This window comes from Ctenopharyngodon idella, chromosome 16 (genome assembly GCF_019924925.1).
Source record: "Ctenopharyngodon idella isolate HZGC_01 chromosome 16, HZGC01, whole genome shotgun sequence".
In the NCBI taxonomy this organism is placed as follows: Eukaryota; Metazoa; Chordata; class Actinopteri; order Cypriniformes; family Xenocyprididae; genus Ctenopharyngodon; species Ctenopharyngodon idella.
In genome coordinates, this window is record NC_067235.1 from 21,462,501 (window position 1) to 21,482,590 (window position 20,090).

Below are 20,090 nucleotides of genomic sequence, written 5' to 3' on the forward strand. Positions count from 1 at the left end.
ATGTGGACGTGCCAAGGGCCAAGACCCACACAACCCCACCAGTGGCCCTAACTGCCCTAAGAAAGCGGGTGCAGCATTGGGCGATGAGCCCCAGGGCCAGCCAGGCCCATTCAGACTTGTGAATGTGGACAGTTGTGCCACTTAGGAACCTTGCAAGTGGCGCGACTGGCCTCATTGTGCATCCTGGGAAACAGTCAGCTGCTTGTTGAGGCTTTGTGATGGAGGTCCGTCCCCACCTCCCTCCCTCCACACTCTGGGGCTGCGGAGGGGGAGAACACAGGAAACAATCTGGTTTAAATGTTTTTCATTAGGGTTGGGCGGTATATCGAGTTTCTACGATATTGTTATATAAACGATATACAGTAGGATAAGGCAATACTGTTTATATCAATATACAGGAGTTTGATATTACAAGCTCATCTGAAAAATAGCAGAGGACACAGAATGACCTGCTGCACGGAAAGTGCAAAATCCAGTTTGTCCTAAACATGAGGCATGCTTTTTATTCAGGACTTCAAAACCATAAGATATAGTTAACACGTATAGTTTAATGTGGCATGACACATCAGATGCTCTGACAGATACTTGTGCTGTTTAATGCGTTTGTGATGTGGTGTTTTCCTCAGTGCATATCTTACATTTCACAGGTATATTCTCTATCTGTAAATGTTAGAAGGTCATGCAGATATTTCCATTTTGCTGTCAGGAGGGGCCTTATGTAAGCGAGTGGTAATCAAATGTAGGCTAATATAATTATTAATCTCAGATGAGTGAATGTGTGCTCCTCTTACCAGTTAAGTCTGTCCTTTTGTTTTTATTTTCATTTTTAATTTAATAATTATACATACACACACACACACACACACACATATATATATATATATATATATATATATATATATGTATGTGTGTGTGTGTGTATATGTATGTATGTATGTGTGTATATATATATGTATATGTATGTGTATATGTGTGTGTATATATGTATGTACACACACACATACATACACACACATACACACACATATATATATATATATATATATATATATATATATATATATATATTGCTGTTCAGCCAAAATACTGAGATATAGATGCATAGCTTTTAAGACGTAACAAACAAAAATATTTATACACTACTATTCAAAAATTTAGGGTCAGTAAGATTTATTTTAAATGAAAGAAATTAATACTTTTATTCAGCAAGGACGAAGGTTGATAAATCATATCGAAAATAGAAAACAGTTGAATTGTAATAGTAATGTCGTAATATTAATGTTTTTACTGTATTTTACTGAGTTTACGAGACTTCTTTCAAAAGAAAAACTATATGTACTGTATATATAGTCATGTACCGATTTACAGATCTAAAGATGTAAAACTAAAATATACATGCAAGTTTTTGTGCAAAAAAAAAATTGTCAACTTAAAAAAATAGTTATGATCAAGATCATTGCGAATTTGATCGATTGTTTTATAGAAGCACGCTTCAAAATGCTTCAATTCATCTCTTAGCTACGGTGTAACAGAGCTGAGACCCCTTAAGCCAGTCACTAAACATGGACACCACAATATTTATGTTGATTAGCCAATAGGATCGCTGCTCACAATATGCTAATTAACATCAGTGAATTATCACCAATTAGCTGTTGAATAAAAATGCTAAGAAAGGGGCGCTTAAGTGAGCTCAACTTCTCAAGAGAGTGTGGTGGCCTAGTTATTTTAGGGTATGTGTGTGTTTGTGTGATTAATTAGTGTGTGTTGTAGCGGGGTCCGACACAGATGGGGGGGTTTGGGGGGTTGACTGGCTGAAGGAGAGGGATTAACCAGGCTTTTGACCTAAATAGGCCGCCCTGAGCGTGGGGACGGGACAATGGGGGAGACTGTTCGAGCCCCACAGACATCGCCACCACGGCCAATTATCTATTGATTGGTGCTTTACTGTGACTGTGTCTTCTAACAGCTCTCTCACCAACACAGTCACTGACCATGTCACCTCTCATTAAGAGCACAGGGACACTGGCCTTCACATGTCTTTATGCCCACACATACATGGGATATACAATGCATGTGCCGTGTAAAATATGTGAAGCACACATTTACTTTTCACCATGTGTGCATGCTCATGACCTTGCGCTTGCTTTAGTTAATTTACAGCAACAAAAACCTGAGGAAAAAAAAGAACACTTCCAAGGGTGAACATTTTAAAGTCTGAGGGGGAAACGGCTATGTCTTATTTGATTGTTTATAGATGACAGATACAGGACATTTTTCACACATAACTAAAATGTTGACATTTTTGTTTTTCTTTTTTTATTATTTAATTGAAATGTCAACTGTTCATTACTAAAAGATGCAAACTTCTTTACTGTGCCTCTATTATTTTGAACATGATAAAAGGAGCTTTTTGTGACAGCAACTGTTTGAGCTTCATTATCTAACAAAGTGGCATCACATTGTGTTTACATTGACAGCGCATTAAAGCAGGCATCCTCAAAGCCTTTAACAACCCCACGGAGAAGACAGCTGATGAGGAGACGAAACGACAAGTGAAGGGTGCTCCATCTCTGCTTTTGTCACCTGCATTTCACATCGCTCAGAACAATATTGCCATCTAGTGACAGCTTGCATTCACAAGCTTCTAGAAATAATGCCACTATTTACATTAAATTATCATTTAAAAAAGGATCTATTATTTGTGTTCTGCTTAATATACATATTTGAGTTGTATTATATAATTTTTGCTTGTTTTCATGTTCTACAGCTTATGGAAAGGAAGGAGTGAAAATGAATTTTGTAGATCGGATTTTTGTCGGAGAGCTAACCAGCACCATAATGTGTGAAGAGTGTGAACATGTGAGCATTTCTCATTTGTACAATGTCCAGATACAGAGATTATATAAATGTTCACAATTAAAAAAAAAAATAATAATAATTTATATATGTTATAATATTTTGTAATATTTTATTTTATTATAATATATATTTTATAATATGTATATAATATATAGTATTTATTTCAATAATACAGTAATTAAGTGACTGCCTAAAGACAAATTGTATGGGATACATTTTAGACTCTCTCTGAATACCACAATGTAACATGTTTATATCTTTACTCTTAGATTTCCACAGTAAAGGAAGCCTTCATTGACATTTCCCTTCCCATCATAGAGGAAAGGGTGAGAGCAGCCTTAGTTTATCATTTCACAATTGTACTTTATTGTACTTCCATTTAATAGTCTTTCCTTACGTTGAATGTCCTGAGCTTTCTTTTGAGGGTTTGCCTATTTTCTTGCCCAGATCTCTAAGCCCACAAACCCTGGTAGACTTGGGAAAAGTGGGCGGGAGCAAGACAGTCTGGTCTCTCATGATGACTCATCAGCTGCCCACTCACAAGCCAATCGAAACAGCAGGAGGTTGAGTGGACAGGTAGGTGGAGCCATTATTATAATTGAAGCATAATGTAGTTCTTACACGCTATCATTCAAAAGTTTGTAGTCTGTAAGATTTTGTTTTTGAAAGTAGTCTCTTATGCTCACCAAGGCTGTATGAATTCAATCAAAAATACAATAAAATAGTAATATTGTAAAATATTATTGCAATTTAAAGGAACTTTTTCCTTTATGAATGTATTTTAAAATGTAATTTTTTTCCTGTGATGGCAAAGCTGAATTTTCAGCAGTTTTCAGTGTCACATGATCCTTCAGAAATCATTCTAATATGCTGATTTGGTGCTCAAGAAACATCTCATATTATCAATGTTAAAAACCGCTGTGGTGTTTAATATTTTTGTGAAAACTGTGATACATTCAGGGTTCTTTGATGAATAGAGAACAGCATTTATTTGAAATAGAAATCTTTATTGTCATTTTTGATCAATTTAATGCATCCAAAAAAATCTTACTGACCCTTAACTTTTGAATGGTAGTTTAAGTGCTTCCTAGCTTCCTTGTTTTTAATATGACTTTGTGTGTGTCTGTGATTAGAAGCTACAGGGTCGCCTTTCGTCCACATCTCATGATGAGAGAGGCGCAGACTCGGTTTCTAACCGACAAGAGGAGGAGCTCTGTGTGGCTGGCCGTGGCCTGGCAAGTTACCGGACGGATACGATGGGCAGCCAATCAGACTGCAGTGAGAAAGACTCCAACCTGCAGGACAGCAGTAATGATGCAGACAGCGAGGCCTCTGAGAGCGAATGGTCTCCTCGAATCCCATCTGTGTCCAGTCATAGTAGCACATCAGATAAAGTCTTAACGACTGCAACCACAACGGCGCACAATCCAAGTCTAAAACCTAACCTGAGCCCGAGCCCCACTCCCTTCTCCTCCATTAGACCTCAGCAGGGCGGTGCTGTGGAGCAGCTTGTCAGCGCTGTGTCCAAGCTGGGCCTGGTGCACACTTCCACCGACACTCTACCTGTCAGCCACAGCCCAGAGGAACCAACCGAAATCCGGGAGAGAGACCGTCAGCACCACCAAGGGGCCTTCCAAGCCCTCTGTCACAGCTACACCCCCAGCTCTAAAGAGTGCTCGGTACAATCCTGTCTGCATCAGTTCACCTCTGTTGAGCTGCTCATGGGCAACAACAAACTGCTTTGTGAGAACTGCACTGAGAGGAGGCAGAGACAGATGAAGAGGAGTGGTATGTATTCTCATACCACATACCACTATTATGTTTTCAACATTGATAATTATTAGAAATGTGTCTTGATAACCAAATCAGCATATTAGAATAAATGTAAAAATATATTCAAATAGAAAAGTTTTTTTTTTTTAATATATATATATAAATATAAATATTAATGTTTTTACTGGATTATTGATCAAAATAAATACTGCTTTGGTGAGCATAAGAGACTTTACATACAGTTTGCACAGAAACTGACTCTGCTTGTGATTTATGAAGGCCCTAGTCTGTTTTAACTGAAATCCTGTTAAAAATGTTACATTTTTATTTTGTTAAATATAAAACATTCTAAATATTTTTTTTGCGCGCAACTATGTGCTTACCATCGTGTTGAGCTTTACAGTTTCAGCAATCAATTTGTGCCTCTTCATTCATAAAAAATGCCTTGTTCCCTCCTTATACTGTCTGTGGTGTAGTCAAGATTCTGAATTAACACTTTATGAGTGGTAAGATATATTTATGGCTGTTAAATTTGTCATAAGCCTAAGTGTGTAGTTCTCCTTACACCATTGTTGCATGTCACTTGTTTTATATGTATGTTTCAGATAAGAAGGCTGAGAAAGTGTACACCAGTGCCCGTAAACAGATGCTCATCTCGGCGCTTCCTCCGGTGGTCACTCTTCACCTTAAACGCTTTCACCAGGTCAGAACCCTCAGTATACGCATTCATACAGTATAACTTGCACTCACCAATTTTTGTGTTGTTTTAGCCAGTTTGTTAACTAAACACAACTGCTACAATATCATCACTTTTAGACAAAGAATGTAGTTTAATATAATGAAATGCTCATTGCCGTCTTTAGAGTCTATTAACAGAGCATACTTTCAAAAGAAAAAAGCTCTAGGGGGAAAAAAATCTATAATCATGTTTTCCCCGAGCAAGGTTATGGTATGTGCTTTATTGTGTGGCGATGCACTGATCGAGCTGTCTTCATTTTTGTAGGCTGGGATGAATCTGAGGAAAGTTAATAGACATGTGGACTTTCCTCTTATGCTGGACCTGGCTCCTTTTTGCTCTGCCACTTGTAAGGTACTGATCAGAGTTATACTTATCAGTCAAGACCAGTGATTTATGAATCTGCACATTTTTTCGGCGTTTAAGTGTGTGCAGTGTTAACTTAGTATTTATGCGTGCGGCAGAACCTTGGTTCAGGAGAGCGTGTGCTTTACAGCTTGTATGGCATTGTGGAGCACAGTGGATCGATGCGAGGAGGGCACTACGCAGCCTACGTGAAGGTCCGCACGACTCAGCGTAAACCTGAGCAGCGCCGGAACCAGTCAGGTACAATGCCGCCCAAGCAGTATATAGTTTCTATGTGTGCGTCAATATTTTTTCTTCGCTGTTTCTGAAAGGCCTGAATAACCTGTGAGTAAACAAAGGTTTGATAGCATCCCGTCATTGGTCCCCCATTCACCGCAACCTTGAAGATGTGGCTCGCTCAGTAAAGGCCAAGTGGGATTTGTTTGTTGTTGATGATGTATAGATGCGTTCTTGTCCACTCTCTACTCAAGCAAAGAGCCTGCCTTTCAGTAGCGTTTGGAACAGGGAGTGAAAGCCCACGCAGAGCTGTGAGAAAAGATTGTGCACACTCTGTAGTTAACTGTTGTAGTGCAAAAATTCAAGATGAATTGTTGTAAGAAGGTGTAACAAGTGCAAGACACTTCGAACAGCAGCAAGTGCTGAAAATACATGTTTCCCCTTTGTCTCAATGCTTTTTCTTTTCAGTCGCCCTTCTTGTGTTTGTGTTTTTAGGATCACAAAAGACAAGTGAAAATAGGGCATCAAATTGGTAGGGATGTGTAAATAATTCCTGAAGTATCAAGAGGATCGATCCTTATTGTTATTTATTTCAGTTATTATGGAGTTATTTCATCCTAAATAAAGGCAAAGCCAAATGTGATATTTTATTAGAATGGGTTTAGGTGATGATTGTTTAGGTCTATTGAAATTAAAGGTTGTTATAAGATTGATTGTAAAAAAAAAAAAAAAAAAAAAAAAAAAATATTATAAACAAATATGGTAATCTGATTATTTAAAAATGAAATGAAAATTCTGTCATCATTTACACACCCTCATGTGTGTGACTTTCGTTCATCTTCGGAACAGAAATGAAGATATTTTTATTAAAATTTGAGAGATTTCTGTTCCTCCATTGACAGCTATGCAACTACCACTTTGACGCTTCAAAAAGTTCATAAAGAGATTGTAAAACTAATCCATATGAATTGACCCTTCGCAGGGAGTTTGATTGACAGGTGATCTAACCAATCATAATGCAGAATCCACCGTCCAACAAAGCAGTCAGGAGAGTAAGTAGATTAACGTCAGTGTACTTGAACTTGAAAAATTGTGTGTACTGAAGTCTTTCCATGGTTGAAACAACATTCCTTCTGATGTTAATTCATGTTTAATGAACTAGTAGGAAGAGATGATCGGTTCACGAGCCGCTTGAACTGAGGTGCTAGAGCGATCTGTCACGACACATTAAAGAGCCACAAAATGGTATATATTGTTTAAATTTCTTTAAAAATGACAATATTTGAAATTTGAGACTTTGTTTCATATCAAAAGTCCCTTTAAGACAAGTAATTTCACTCGGCGGCCATCTTTGAAATGCCTCTCGGGCATGCAAGTGTAGCTCCTATCTCTTTGAATGGGGAAACATCAAATTCTCTAAAGCTGTTTGCCAAGCTTTCGATTAAATTTAATATTTGAAATCACCAATGAAGTCTGACAACAACTCTCATAAATTGTTTCTGAATGCTTGAATCATGACAAAAAAAGGCATTTTTTCAGGCTAGATCAAGCTAATGCGCATGCGCAGTCCTAACTGCGCGTTTCTATAGGAAGCGCGCGTCTTGACTGTTTCTATAGGAACTGGAGCTTCTAACGGCCGCTGCAGTGACATGATGACTTTACCAATTGGCGATTGGCTCTTATTTAGAAGGCGGGACTTATTCCGCCATATTGCGCGTTGCACTTTCTCCCATTCAAAACAATACGAGTGACACGTCTTGTGTTATTCTATAGTCTTTGGTTGTCAGTGTCCTCTTTGCTCCGCAATGTATTTTTCACTGCATGAGAACATGATGTGTGGTGTGAGATCGCCATGGCTTGTCGGACATAGTAAAAGTAACTAAAGTGGGCGGGTCTTTGCGAACGGTCAATTGAACGGTTTAGTCCAAATTTTCTGAAGAGGCTCGATTGCTTTATATGATAAACAGATTGAATTTAGGCTTTTATTCACATAGAAACATGATCAGCAAACTCAACCGTAACAGCTTGATGCACAAGAACAAAGCTCTTGGGGAAGCTCAAACATGCTGCGTAACATGAGAATGAACCTCATTGGTTCTTGCACGACAAGCTTGAGCTTCCATTTACCATAACTGTTGTGTGAGTTGATGAATGTTTATATGTGAATAAAAGCCTAAATTAAATCTGTTCATCATATAAAGCGATTGAGCCTCTTTAGAAAAATTGGACTAAATTGCTCAATTCATATGGATTAGTTTTACGATCTCTTTATGAACTTTTGAAGCGTCAAAATGGTAGTTGCATAGCTGTCTATGGAGGGACAGAAATCTCTCAGATTTTATTTTAAAAAAATCTTAATTTCTGTTCTGAAGATGAACAAAAGTCTTAAAGGTTTGGAATGACATGAGGGTGAGTAAAGACAGAATTTTCATTTTTGGGTGAACTAACCCTTTAAGTTGACTGATGCAGATTTTTATTTCAATGTGTACAAATGGTAGATTTTAAGTTTTAATATTAGGTGTGTTTAAAAACTGCAATTCAGTTTTTTCATTTAATTCACAGCCCTATTTTTCACTTGGTTGTGTTTCACTATAAAAACAAAACAAAGAATTTAATGCTAACACTGATAACTAGTAATGCAATCTGGATGTTTTTTTGATTTTCAACCTCATCTCAGCCACTTTGTGTTCCTCTGAAAACCAACATCTCCATTTTTTTTTTTTTTTTTTTTTAGGTTCCAGAGAGGCAGTTTCAGCCCCACAAGGCCAGTGGGTGTATGTTAGCGACACCAACGTACAGACTGTACCGGAGTCCAGAGTGCTGAACTCTCAAGCTTATTTACTTTTCTATGAAGAACTGCTATAGAGCCGTGCAACCTTGTGAATTCGACATGATCCAGATGAATGCAACAGGCAATATCAGCTCAGACAACAGCGAGCACTTACTGCATGCCTATATCCCTGTATTTTAAAGTAGAAAGGATTCCATATACTAAAAGCTTGGACTTTTGACACATTCATTACCCAAGATGATCCGAATTAAAATTGGGAGCCATTATTATTGATGTAAAATAATATTCTGAAATTTAAGTTATTTATATTTTACAGCTAATATTTGAGCTTGACATTTATTTTTTTGTGTGTGTGTTCATTTTGCAGGAGAAATTGCCAAAGAGTAATTTAGGGTAAAAATATGTATAGAATATATAATAGAAGATTGTGCCAAAAGAGTCTAACCTTTGTTGTGAAAGGGAAACTCAGCACAATATGCAGCTGTTGCTTTCAAAGCCGTTTAACCTGTCATATTCTGCACTGGATCACACAAGCTAGTCACTGCACAAACAATATGTCATGATTTGTTAGGAGAAAATATTAAATTCACAAAGCTGACTGACAACAACATAATAAATTGTAATTTGTTGATTTTCATTCATTTATTTTTGCTAACACATTTATCTTTGATTTGCTAGATCAAGACTAATTTTTCATGTTATTTAACGTATCAGTAATTTGATTTAAATGACAGAGTGGGTCCTCCTATAAAGTTTTATGAATTTACGACTAAGATATGACATATTTCTCAATATCTGATGGTTAAGGAGTTGGTGCAGTATTCCTAGTCTTTGCCTCATGCCTAATTTTTTTCTGTTGCAGAACTAAATATGAATAGAAAACAATTTTTATATTATTAATTTTCACTCATGACTAAATCAGATCAGTGCCTACAGTTTATGAAGGCTGAGATTGTTTGTGCATGCCTTTAGCGAAGTATTAAATTCATATAGGAGCGTAAAGAGAAAGATTTGTGTATATACAGATTAGAAATATACATAATTGTATGTAAAATATGTATCATGTTCAATACTATTTATTCTGTTTACTGGGCAGATATTGTAACACCATAGATTTGTGTGGTGTATAAGGCTTCAGGGTTCCTCAAGCTGTTCTTTTGCTTGAATTTTGTGAATATAATCTAGTATAAATCGTTTAAAATAATTTAAATACATTTAGTTGACAAAAACCTTTGAGTGGGCTGAATTGTTTTGTTGTGTATGGGTGTCTTGTCTCTCTCTCTCAAGATGTTGTCGACCATTAGTCTCCACTGTCGCCACAAATCCCAGGATGCCATTTTCACTCTGTCCACGGCTGCGATGCGGCGTGACGGGTGAAAAGGCGTGCTGTTTTAGACCATGTCGCTGACTGGTGAAGAGGAGGTGGGTGTGGAATTCAGAAAAGGGCAACGTCCGAAACGATCCTGTCCTCCTGCCTTTCTCCTCTCCTCATTCTGTGACATTCAAATCAAGCTGTTAGACAGTGATCAGTTACAACCGAGTGTAAAGACACCAACAAGAGTGCGCAATCTTTGTGAAGCGTGTGTGTCTATTTTTAAAGCAGGGCTCTGGTTCTAGGACATTGTGCGAGTGATTTAATGCAAGTTAATGATAGGATGTGTTCCCTCGGTCTGAACTGACAGAGAAACCTGATATGGGAGACAGGTGGAGATGCTTTTGCTTTCAAAAGAACCCGCTGAATGTGAAGACATGTCAGGGTGGAAAAGGGTTTTTGCTTTTCTTCATATCTTCAGGGCAGACATAACAAGTGGTTAGAAATGATGCTTGTTATCTTTTTTGACCCAGCTGTGTTTCTGGTTTACTCGACAACATGTAACCTCTTCTGTCATGCTTGCAAATGCAACTCTGTCTATTTGGGGTGGCAGCGCATTGTTACACTTGTCTGAGGCTGGGTGAATTATATTCCCTGTCACTGGACACTAGAGAAACTAGAAGTGTATGATAAGACTCTGTATGATGGATAGAATATCAGAGCTCTTTTTAAGTGATGGCCATCTCATTTCTTACTCATAGTATGTGCATTTATCTGCTATTATGTGTTGAAGATGCCAGAGAGGTTATCTGGAACGTCAGGTGTATTCAACTCTTGGGTGCTTTACATTATTCTTAATTTGTTGAAGGTTTGTCCTCAAAATTCCTTCATTCCACACAAGCTTCAGTAGCAGTATGGTATTGAATTGCTCACTGAAACATTGACACAATGTAGCGTGTCGATCAATACCACGCTCTTGTCTTCGAGACTGGTTGCAGTTTGGGAATTCTGAATTTAGAGGACCTAAAAGGAAAGATGTGTAATGTATTACATTACATTCAACATATGTCTAGTACTGTCAATATATGGGAACTGGTCATTATTTCAACATTTTAGTCACATTTTCCTATTACTGTTACTGTTCCTAGGAACGTCATGGAAATGTTTATAATGAATGTTCATTTTTATAGTTATGTTAAGCTCTAAGATATTTAATTGGGTATACTTTGCTGAGAAATTGCTATTTGTGAGTAAAAAAAAAAAAAAAAAGTCATTTCAATTAATCGGTAATAAAAAAAAAAAAAGTAAAAACATCCTGTTATCAAAACTTCTGGAGTTATTTAATTACTTTAATATATTGTCACTAATGGTTTCTGTAAATGCAAAAGTTTGAAAACAAGCAGCCTTTGCATTACAGAAGACATTTGAGTCAAAAAGGTTGAGAAACAACGGACTTAGATTCATCCTACCATAGACGTGATGATATGCAAAAAATTTGTATATATAAAACAAACAAGCATCAAATTTTACAATTTTTTTAAAAGGGTAAACTATTAAGCATTTTTCCTTGCTAGGCAATTTCAGTTATTCTTTTTAGTTTATACAGTAAGAACGTATTTGATTTTAGAGGATTATTATTGTTATTTAAAATTATAATAGTAATAATAAATAATAATGAAAAAATGTGTATAGAAATAGTGTTTATTATTATTATTATTATGATCTTCATGTATAGCCACTAGAGGGCCTGTGGAGTGAGGTCACTGTTGCTGGCATTGTTTCCGGGTCATCATTTCATCGCCATTTTACTGGTGAGAAGTGGAGAGGTAAGGAATCGCAACGTGTCTGTAAATCTTCAGCGAACTCCTTCAGAATCTTGCGCTTCTCATAGGGATCAATTGCGGCCATTAATGAACTAGTAAAGTTTGTGCGTTTAAACCGCCTTGGGTAATTTTTTTAATGATTGTTGATGTTGTAGACGCGCGGCCTAACGCTTGCATAGCCAGATTTACGACGACGCTTGTGTTAATTTATTCTTGTCATAGTTATATTCAGTGAAATACAGCAAGGTAAATGCAGAGAAAGACACTGTATAGCACGCGGCATACAAATTAAAGGTGCAAAAACCATTCTAGACGGGTTTTGCAGTAGTCTGCTTGCGATTGTTTTTTTCTCTGCTGTGTGTGTTCGGAACTGCAGCTGTGCGGGTTACATTACAAATGTAATGATTCGCAATAAAAAAAAGCAGGGTTTGTTTTTCATGTACTTATAAGGAAACAGCAAGTCAAAACACGCTTAAATGCTTCATTTGCAATCACTCTTTGTTCCTTATATGCTAATAAAGTGTTTGTTTCATGCACATCTGCGTGTGTATTGCACAAAGTGTTTTAAAATGTCAGTGCTGCATATTCTGACATGTAAGCTTCTGACACAGGAATCACAAGGTGAGATGTGGGACCAGGGAGGACAACCCTGGCCTCAGTGGCCTCTGGGCTCGCAGCAGCAGTGGATGCAGTCATTTCAGCATCAGCAGGATCCAGGTTAGGCTGTTGTTTTTAACTGACTGAGAGAGCATACACCGATCATGTAGTCCAGTTGTTTGAACTGCTGAGTTTTGTGTGTGTGTTTTGCAGGTCAAGTGGACTGGGCTGCTCTAGCACAAGCATGGATAGCACAGAAAGAATCCACTGGAGGGGTTGCTGACCCGCCAGGGATTCAGCCCAATGGTCAGGAGATGCAAAACATGGAACCTCCAGCCCATAATAACCATGGTGCCTTTCCAGGCGATCCCAATTTTGGCAGGGGTTGGCAACCAGGTGAGAGAAATGTTTCAGTTTGACCTTTGGCATTTTAAAGAGATTGTCAACAAAAATGAGTAAACCACACTTCCACTTTAAGACTCAATGCTGACTGCATTGTTTGTGTCACATGACTTAAAGTCAGCATGAAATGGAAATTTTCTAAATGCATCTTATCTTAATTATCTTATTGTGAACCGTTAATCCATCCATGATCTTCTGATGAAAAAACGTTCTTCTCTGTGGTGTTGTATGTGCGCCCCTTTCTTACAATCATCTGTAAGCTTTCATTCAGATCTGCTTCCACGCAGTCAACAACTAATGAATAGTTCCCGTCCTACTTTTTTCTTTGATAATTAGTGTTACTCAGATTTACTTAGCAATATGAAAGAAATGCTCTGTCACTACTTATTTGATAGAAAGTAGAAGTAGCCCTTTCCTGTAGACTACAGCTCAGTTAAGTGTTGCAAAAGGTTCATCTATGGTGATGCACCAGAAATTCAGAAATCGAAAATATTTGGCCAATACATCAAAGAATTTTTTTTTTTTTTTTTTAATTTTCAGCCAAAATAGTTTTAAGAAATCAGGTACTGAAACGGTAACGCTTAATTAGCGCTTTTCTGATGCATTTTAGTGTTTATTTCATTCGCACATCTTGGATAAGCTACAACAGATAAACATGTCAGCAATGTAGATGCATTTTACTGTGACCAAAAATGATGCTAGCTAGTGTAGCAATATGTAAAATTTGTTCAGCTTAGATATCGAGAGGTGGTTTTTTGCCAAACTGGTTTAATTCATCACCTGTTAACACACCCTTAACAGCATGTTGTGTTCAAATACCCACATTTAATCACCTGTAATCAAATCACTTCATTTTTGAATTCTGTGTTTTGGTAAAACATTTTTTTCCGCTGCATCACTAATCATCAGGCCCAAAAAAAATGCTTTTTTTTTTTTTTTTTTTGCTGATGCGTAACATTTTTTACATTTGATACGTCAAAGTAAGTAGGACCTATACATTTGAAAACTTGCCATTTGTTTTTTTTTTTTTGTTTTTTTACATGCTAGTGCTGATCACAGTGCACGGCTGATATGTTCGAAGTGTTTAAACTATGACCTTATTTGCGATTGTTTATAGAGTGGGGAATGCATGGCCAGCCTCCTCCTCACCCTCCAGAACAAGCATGGATTCCTCCTGGCCAAGGACCGATGGATGTTGTCAACCCATCAGAAGACAGTAACAGTCAAGATAGTTTGGAATTTCCTGGAGACCCACACCATGGGGGCTTTCCTCAAAACAGTCATGGATTTGGGGGTCAGCCTGAGCCTTACCCTATTGGACCAGTTGGTGTCAATCAGTTTGATTATCAGGTATGCTTGCTTAGGTCTGGGTTATAAAAAGTTATTTCCAATCTCCTAACTTCTGTTTTAAATGACATTTACTTCCATTTCATCTTAGCATGGAGCAGCTCCAACGGGGGCAGCATATGGACCACCCTCCACCGGGTTTCATGCACCTTATTGGCCCGACGGACCTCAGAACAGAAGAGACCGGCTTCCTGGCTTCAGACCAGAACGGCCCAGATCCCCAAACCAGATGGGAATAAAACCAGAGACGCCAACTCTTGGTGAGTATAAATATTGATTAATGTAGACGCAAAAGAAAAACTGCTGTTATTGAAGGATGTACATCGTAACATTGTGTTGGTTCTAGATGCTGTTAAACGGAGGACCTTGCCGGCATGGATTCGAGAAGGCCTGGAAAAGATGGACCGTGAGAAGCAAAAAAAGTTGGAGAAGGAGAGGATGGAGAAAGAGCGTGCTGAAATGGCAATTAATGAAAGGGATAGCGATATGGTAGAGGAGGAAGGTGATGGGCCTCGGTTGCCACGCAAGAGCAAATTTGTAAGCATCTTTTTCAGAACCTGTTTACAGAGAAGGAACCTGCTGAGGTTACTTTGGCAACTGTTGTCCCGGGGTTCACTGACATGCACAAATGTTCATTTACATGATCATTATTATCTTAAATAATTCTAAGACCCCATGAAATGGCTCAACAAGCACAATTTTCTTTCTCTTCTTGGTGTATTTTTCATTGAAACATTAAGTGTGTACACTGCTGTTCAAAAGTTTGAGGTTAGTAAATGTTTTTAAAAAATTGCTACTTTTACTCAAAAAAGGGCTGCGTTAAATGAATCAACTGGAAGTAAAGACTTACACATTGTTACCAGAAAATTCTATTTCAAATAATTTCTTTTGAACTTCCTATTCATCAAAGAATTATGAAAAAATGCTGAAAATTCTGCTTTGGCACCACAAAAACATTTTAATATAGATTTAACATACTAAAATAGAAAACGGTTATATTAATTTGCAAAAATATTTCAGAATATTACTGTTTTTATTGTATTTTTGACCAAATAAATGCATTCTTGGTGAGCATAAGTGACTTAAGAAATTAAATCTTTTTCCAGCCCCAAACTTTTGAACAGTAGAGTATATCTACTAAAACTTGTAGGCATAAACTAGCACATAGATGACCTTAAAACTATCTGACAGGGACTGAGCCACAAAACTCCCAGTTAATTTCATGGAGTCTTTTAAGTTGTTACATTGCTTGTTAGCTGTTGCACACTAACACTAAAAATACCTCTCGGCGCTAATGTCATCCGTCAGCGTGTGGTCTGTGGTCCAATCATCTACTCTTCTTTAATTCAGGACAGTGATGATGAGGATGGTGAAGATGGTGCCGGTGAGGATGGCGAATCAGAGAGGAGGAGGCTGGAGTTTGGTGGTAGAAGTTCTCCTCCTGTTCAGGAAGACCAGAGTGAACCAGAAATGACAGAAGAGGAGAAAGAGTTTCAGCTGGTATGTTCATGCAAACCTCTGACTTAGCATTCACCTGTTCACACTCATGACTTGTACTGCTCACATGTTCCTGTTTGCTTCTTACAGATGTTGATGACTAAAACTCTTCTCACCGAAGTCCTCCTTGAAGTCACAAATGAGGAGATCTTCCTAGTGGCTAAAGAGACTCATCGCAAAGCCACCAAAGGTCTGCTCCTGTTTCCTTCTGTCTGTGCAACTGTGCCTTCAAGTTTAATTTTGAGGAAGAGCCACATTTTCACAGAAATTAGACTTGGTTATATTTTGACTGATATATATATATGAAGCCTTTTTGTCTGACTGATGCACCTTGGTAATACTTTATGATAAGCAAAAGTGTAAATCTTCAACGGCCATTCTCTGCTAATGCAACAGAAGATGAAAACAAACTGCAGAGGGAGGGTGGATATGGTCACATAGATGCAGTTAAATACAATCTTTTAAAGGGTTCCCAGTCAAATCCGTTCCTAGATTTACTTCCTGTAAAACAGTATTTCCTCACTTCTGTGTTTGCCAGATGGCTTCTCATTTCAAAAGTGACACTGCATTAGTACAGACTGGTTTTCTCCTCCTCCACTGTTTGCCTGTGTTTGACAGACTTTGTGTGATAACCTCTTTCTTCTCTCCATCTTTTTTTCTTTATTTTTTTTTTATTTTATTTTGCCGAAGGCAGCTCTTGTGAATAGTGCATATGTGTACCCTCATCTCTAGAGACTCTTGCCTATTCGAAAGTGGTGGCTGTATGTGTTTTAACATGTTGTTCCTGTTGTTGATGTGAATCAAAGCTCCTGCAAAACAGCTGGCACAGTCAAATGCACTGGCTTCTCTGACCGGCCTTGGTAAGTGTCTTTACATTTAGGACCACCGGGGGGGTGGGGGGAGTAAACATGGGTTGTGGGGGTTCTCAGCTCTCTAATGAACTGTTACAAGCTCAAGAGCTCAAGCAGCAGATCTTCTCAAAATGGTTAGCTTCCAGCAACACTTCATAGTAGATTATAAAACGCATGCTTTTATTAAGGTGGGCTTTAGTTAAGTATTATGTACTGTAGGTGAGAAAGGAGGGACTGTTAGCGTGCGACTATGAATGCAATGCTCCTGCAGTCCGTTATAAGAGGGGGGCTTTGTTGCCGCAGGAGGGCTGGGTGAGTACGGCTCAGACGAGAGTGAGGATGAGGAGCGGAGCGCGAAGGGGTCGGATTCATCAGACACAGACGATGAGGAGCTGCAGCACCGCATTCGCCAGAAACAGGATGCCTTCCGTCGCAAAGAGAGGGAGGAGCAGCAGCAGCTGCAGGAGAGGCTGGCACTGGAGGCACAGACTATAAAAGGTATGTACATCCAAAGAACCGAATCTTTATATATCACACACACAGGTTTGTTTTACTATCTTTGTGAGGACATTCCATAGGCGTAATGGTTTTTATACTGTACAAACTGTACATTCTATCCCCCAACACTACCCCTACTCCTAAAGCTACCCATCACAGAAAACTATGCATTTTAACATTTTTAATAAAACATTGTTTAGTATGTTTTTAAAGCTATTTTGAATATGAGGACTCATGAAATGTCCTCATAAAACAGGTTTACGTCGTTGAAAATAGCTGTGCAAACCGTGAAACTTTTTTCAGGATTTTTTGATGAATAGAAAGTTCAAAAGAACAGCATTTATGAGATATATATTTTTGTATAACAATGTAAAAGTCTCTTCTGAGACATTGGGTCAATTTAATGCATCCTTGCTATATCTATATAAATATATAAAGATAGATAGATATAGCAAGGATGCATTAAATTGCAAAAAAAAAAAAAAAAAGTCTCTGAGACATTGGGTCAATTTAATGCATCCTTGCTCTCTCTCTCTATATATATAATTTTTTTTTTTTTTTTAAACGGTATTTTGTGCATGTTATTTAATATATTTATTTAAAAATTGTATTTTGTGTTATTAGATGAAAAAGGAATATAAAGAACCATTATTCATCCTTGTAAAATGTGTATACAATAACTTTTTTGTGTGTTTGTTTTCAGAAGATTTGGCATCGGACAGAGTGAGCAGAGAGAGGGCAGGTTATGAGGAGCAGACAGAGTCCAAACACAAACAGGAAGTTAGGGAAAGGGAGGCGGAGCCTACAGTAGAGCGACGCAGGTCGCGTAGTGAGCCTGAGGTCAGTGAGGTCAAGCGGGTGAGCAAAGAGCACACAGGGCGTAACGGAGGAAGTGCCAGCCCCTCACCGAGTGAGCGACGTAGCCGCACATCCAGCTCTAGCTCTTCCAGCAGCCGGTCCTCTTCATCCTCCTCATCCTCCTCTCGCAGCTCCTCCCGCTCCTCCTCTCCCAGAAGGAAAAGGCGACGCAGCCGCTCCACCTCTCGTGGGACTCGCAGGCGCAGCCGAAGTCGCAGCTCTCACAGGCATCACTCAGAGCGCGACAAGGGCAGAGACAGGAGGCGGAGCAGCCGCACACACAGCACCGAACGTTCCTCTCGTCACAGGAAGCGCAGCCATTCGCGGCAGCGCAGATCCAGCAGGGGCCGCAGGAGCAGGTCCAAAGCCAGTCGCAGCCGCAGCAGAGAGAGGCGGCGCAGCAGGGACCGCAGGCGCAGCCGGAGTCGCAGTACGAGCCGCAACAGGCGGAAACAGAAAGCCTCCAGCAAGGACAGGGACAGAGACAGGAGGAAAGAGAGAAGCCGGAGCCATGAAAAGGAGAAGAAAAAAAAAGAGAAAGAATTAGATAAAAAGAAAGACAAACAGAAGGGCAAGGAGAAAGAGAGCGAGGGCAGTTCAGTAAGGGATGAGGAAGACGATGGCAAATCGAGGCGGAAAAAAGAGAGCGAGAGGACTGACTCTCACAGTGAGAGGTTTTCTCGGCAAGACAGCAAATCTAGCAAGAAAGGCTCCGCCAAAGCTAGCAAAAAGTATTCTGATTCAGAGTCCAGCAGGAGCAGGTCCCCTTCCCCTGAGGTTAGCAAAGAAAAAAAGTCTAAGAAATCAAAACGTAGTCGATCAAGGTCAACGGAAAGATCTCACAAGTCTGGTAAGAAGGCAAGCCGCAAACACAAGTCTAAGTCACGATCAAGGTAGTATCCATTTTCTTTCTACTTTTTTTATTGTTGAACTGATTTGTTTGTTTGTGTGAATGATAAACAGTATTTAGAATGTCACAACTGTTGCAATTCAAATTATTCTGAAGTTCATTTTAAGTTAAGGTGTTGCATTTAAATTTGCAGTCACATAATGTTGAATGTGTAATACCCGAGTTGTCCACAAATGGTTGGGCTGTGCTTCTCAAGTGCTACTGAGATTGATATCGTTTCCCCCTTTTCTCATTCAGTGTTGATCCAACAGCTGTTTAAGGTGTGTGTATGAAGTTCTGGATGTGATCTGTTCTAGTGATTGCACTAATAGTCTCTCACGTTTCTCTTGCAGGTCCACGTCTCCCAGCCGTCGCAAGCGTTGAGGGGGTGTTCTGCCTCTGATCTGTGCACTTCTTTTAAAATTCCATGAGTTAACAGGCTTGTCTCATTATCGAGGCAACGTTGTAGGTGAACTCTCCACTCCAAACCCCCTCACTCCCCTTATTTTGTAAATATATGGTATTTTTAAGTGTTGTCTTCAAAACTGAAGATTTTGAATGATAGTTTCTTTTTTGCCTTGTATTATGCAAGACTAAGCGTTCAAGTAGTCAATAGAACCTTGAAACTGTAACATTTTAAGAACCTAACACCAGAGGAAATAAATTCTCATTTAATGTAAATTGTTCAATAAAACAAGAATGATTCTTTCTGTCTGACATGGCCTGCCTTTCATTTTGTTTGCTGCTTGACAAATTATCAACAATGTAGACAAATTATGATCATATTTACAATAAAATCAACATTACATGATTTAACATTGTGTCTATAAACCACATTCAGTGTTCTTTGCACAAAAATGAAATGTTTGATCACTTACCCTCATGTTGTTTTAAACCTGTGACCTATGAAACCCAAAAAAGCGAGAATACCTTCCCTTTATTTTCAATATAATGAAAGTTAGTGGAGATTGGGATTAATCTCCAAAACCACCATAAAGACGTCTCGTGCACTATATAACCATACTATATACTATAACTGCTCTGCCCTTGTGTAACACATATTTTAAGTTATTCACTGACAGTTGTTAAAGGGTTAGTTCACCCAAAAATGAAAATAATGTCATTTATTACTCACCCTCATGCCGTTCAAACCATTTCAAAACACTGCTTCAGGAAGCTTCGGAGCAATATGAATCAGCGGTTTGGAGCGCCAAAGTCACGTGATTTCAGCAGTTTGGTGGTTTGACACGCGATCCAAATCATGATTCGACACGC

The 20,090-nt window shown here is 38.6% G+C and overlaps 2 protein-coding genes across 6 annotated transcripts in view; both read left to right on the forward strand.

Annotated features, from left to right (window-relative positions):
* Positions 1 to 9,373, forward strand: part of usp45 (ubiquitin specific peptidase 45) — a 34,080-nt gene extending 24,707 nt beyond the window's left edge. The window contains exons 10-18 of one of the 4 annotated variants that reach the window (XM_051866045.1): positions 2,478 to 2,559; positions 2,768 to 2,859; positions 3,129 to 3,185; positions 3,307 to 3,435; positions 3,993 to 4,647; positions 5,238 to 5,335; positions 5,636 to 5,722; positions 5,865 to 5,974; positions 8,685 to 9,373. In XM_051866045.1, the coding sequence (XP_051722005.1) occupies positions 2,478 to 2,559; positions 2,768 to 2,859; positions 3,129 to 3,185; positions 3,307 to 3,435; positions 3,993 to 4,647; positions 5,238 to 5,335; positions 5,636 to 5,722; positions 5,865 to 5,948 (1,284 nt within the window). In that variant the 3' untranslated portion in view covers positions 5,949 to 5,974; positions 8,685 to 9,373. Of the gene's footprint in view, positions 1 to 2,477; positions 2,560 to 2,767; positions 2,860 to 3,128; positions 3,186 to 3,306; positions 3,436 to 3,992; positions 4,648 to 5,108; positions 5,139 to 5,237; positions 5,336 to 5,635; positions 5,723 to 5,832; positions 5,975 to 8,684 lie in introns of those variants that run through there. The other 3 variants (XM_051866043.1, XM_051866044.1, XM_051866046.1) reach the window with 3 other exon arrangements.
* Positions 9,374 to 11,826: 2,453 nt separating this feature from the next.
* Positions 11,827 to 19,532, forward strand: pnisr (PNN-interacting serine/arginine-rich protein). 2 transcript variants are annotated; one of them, XM_051866040.1, is made up of 12 exons: positions 11,827 to 11,879; positions 12,488 to 12,593; positions 12,687 to 12,869; positions 13,993 to 14,225; positions 14,314 to 14,482; positions 14,569 to 14,759; positions 15,573 to 15,722; positions 15,810 to 15,909; positions 16,526 to 16,579; positions 16,874 to 17,068; positions 17,772 to 18,819; positions 19,169 to 19,532. In XM_051866040.1, the coding sequence occupies exons 2-12, from the start codon at positions 12,503 to 12,505 to the stop codon at positions 19,197 to 19,199; spliced, it is 2,445 nt and encodes an 814-aa protein (XP_051722000.1). In that variant the 5' UTR covers positions 11,827 to 11,879; positions 12,488 to 12,502; the 3' UTR covers positions 19,200 to 19,532. The 2 variants fall into 2 exon arrangements, with proteins under 2 accessions (XP_051722000.1, XP_051722002.1); XM_051866042.1 differs by having other exon boundaries at positions 17,775 to 18,819.
* Positions 19,533 to 20,090: the final 558 nt, after the last annotated feature.

Coding starts and splice junctions, on each gene's coding strand:
- pnisr (XM_051866040.1), top strand. CDS start 12,503: ATGTGGGACCAGGGAGGACAACCCTGGCCTCAGTGGCCTCTGGGCTCG. Junction 12,870..13,992: donor TGGCAGGGGTTGGCAACCAG/GTGAGAGAAATG, acceptor GATTGTTTATAG/AGTGGGGAATGCATGGCCAG. Junction 15,910..16,525: donor TCATCGCAAAGCCACCAAAG/GTCTGCTCCTGT, acceptor TGTGAATCAAAG/CTCCTGCAAAACAGCTGGCA.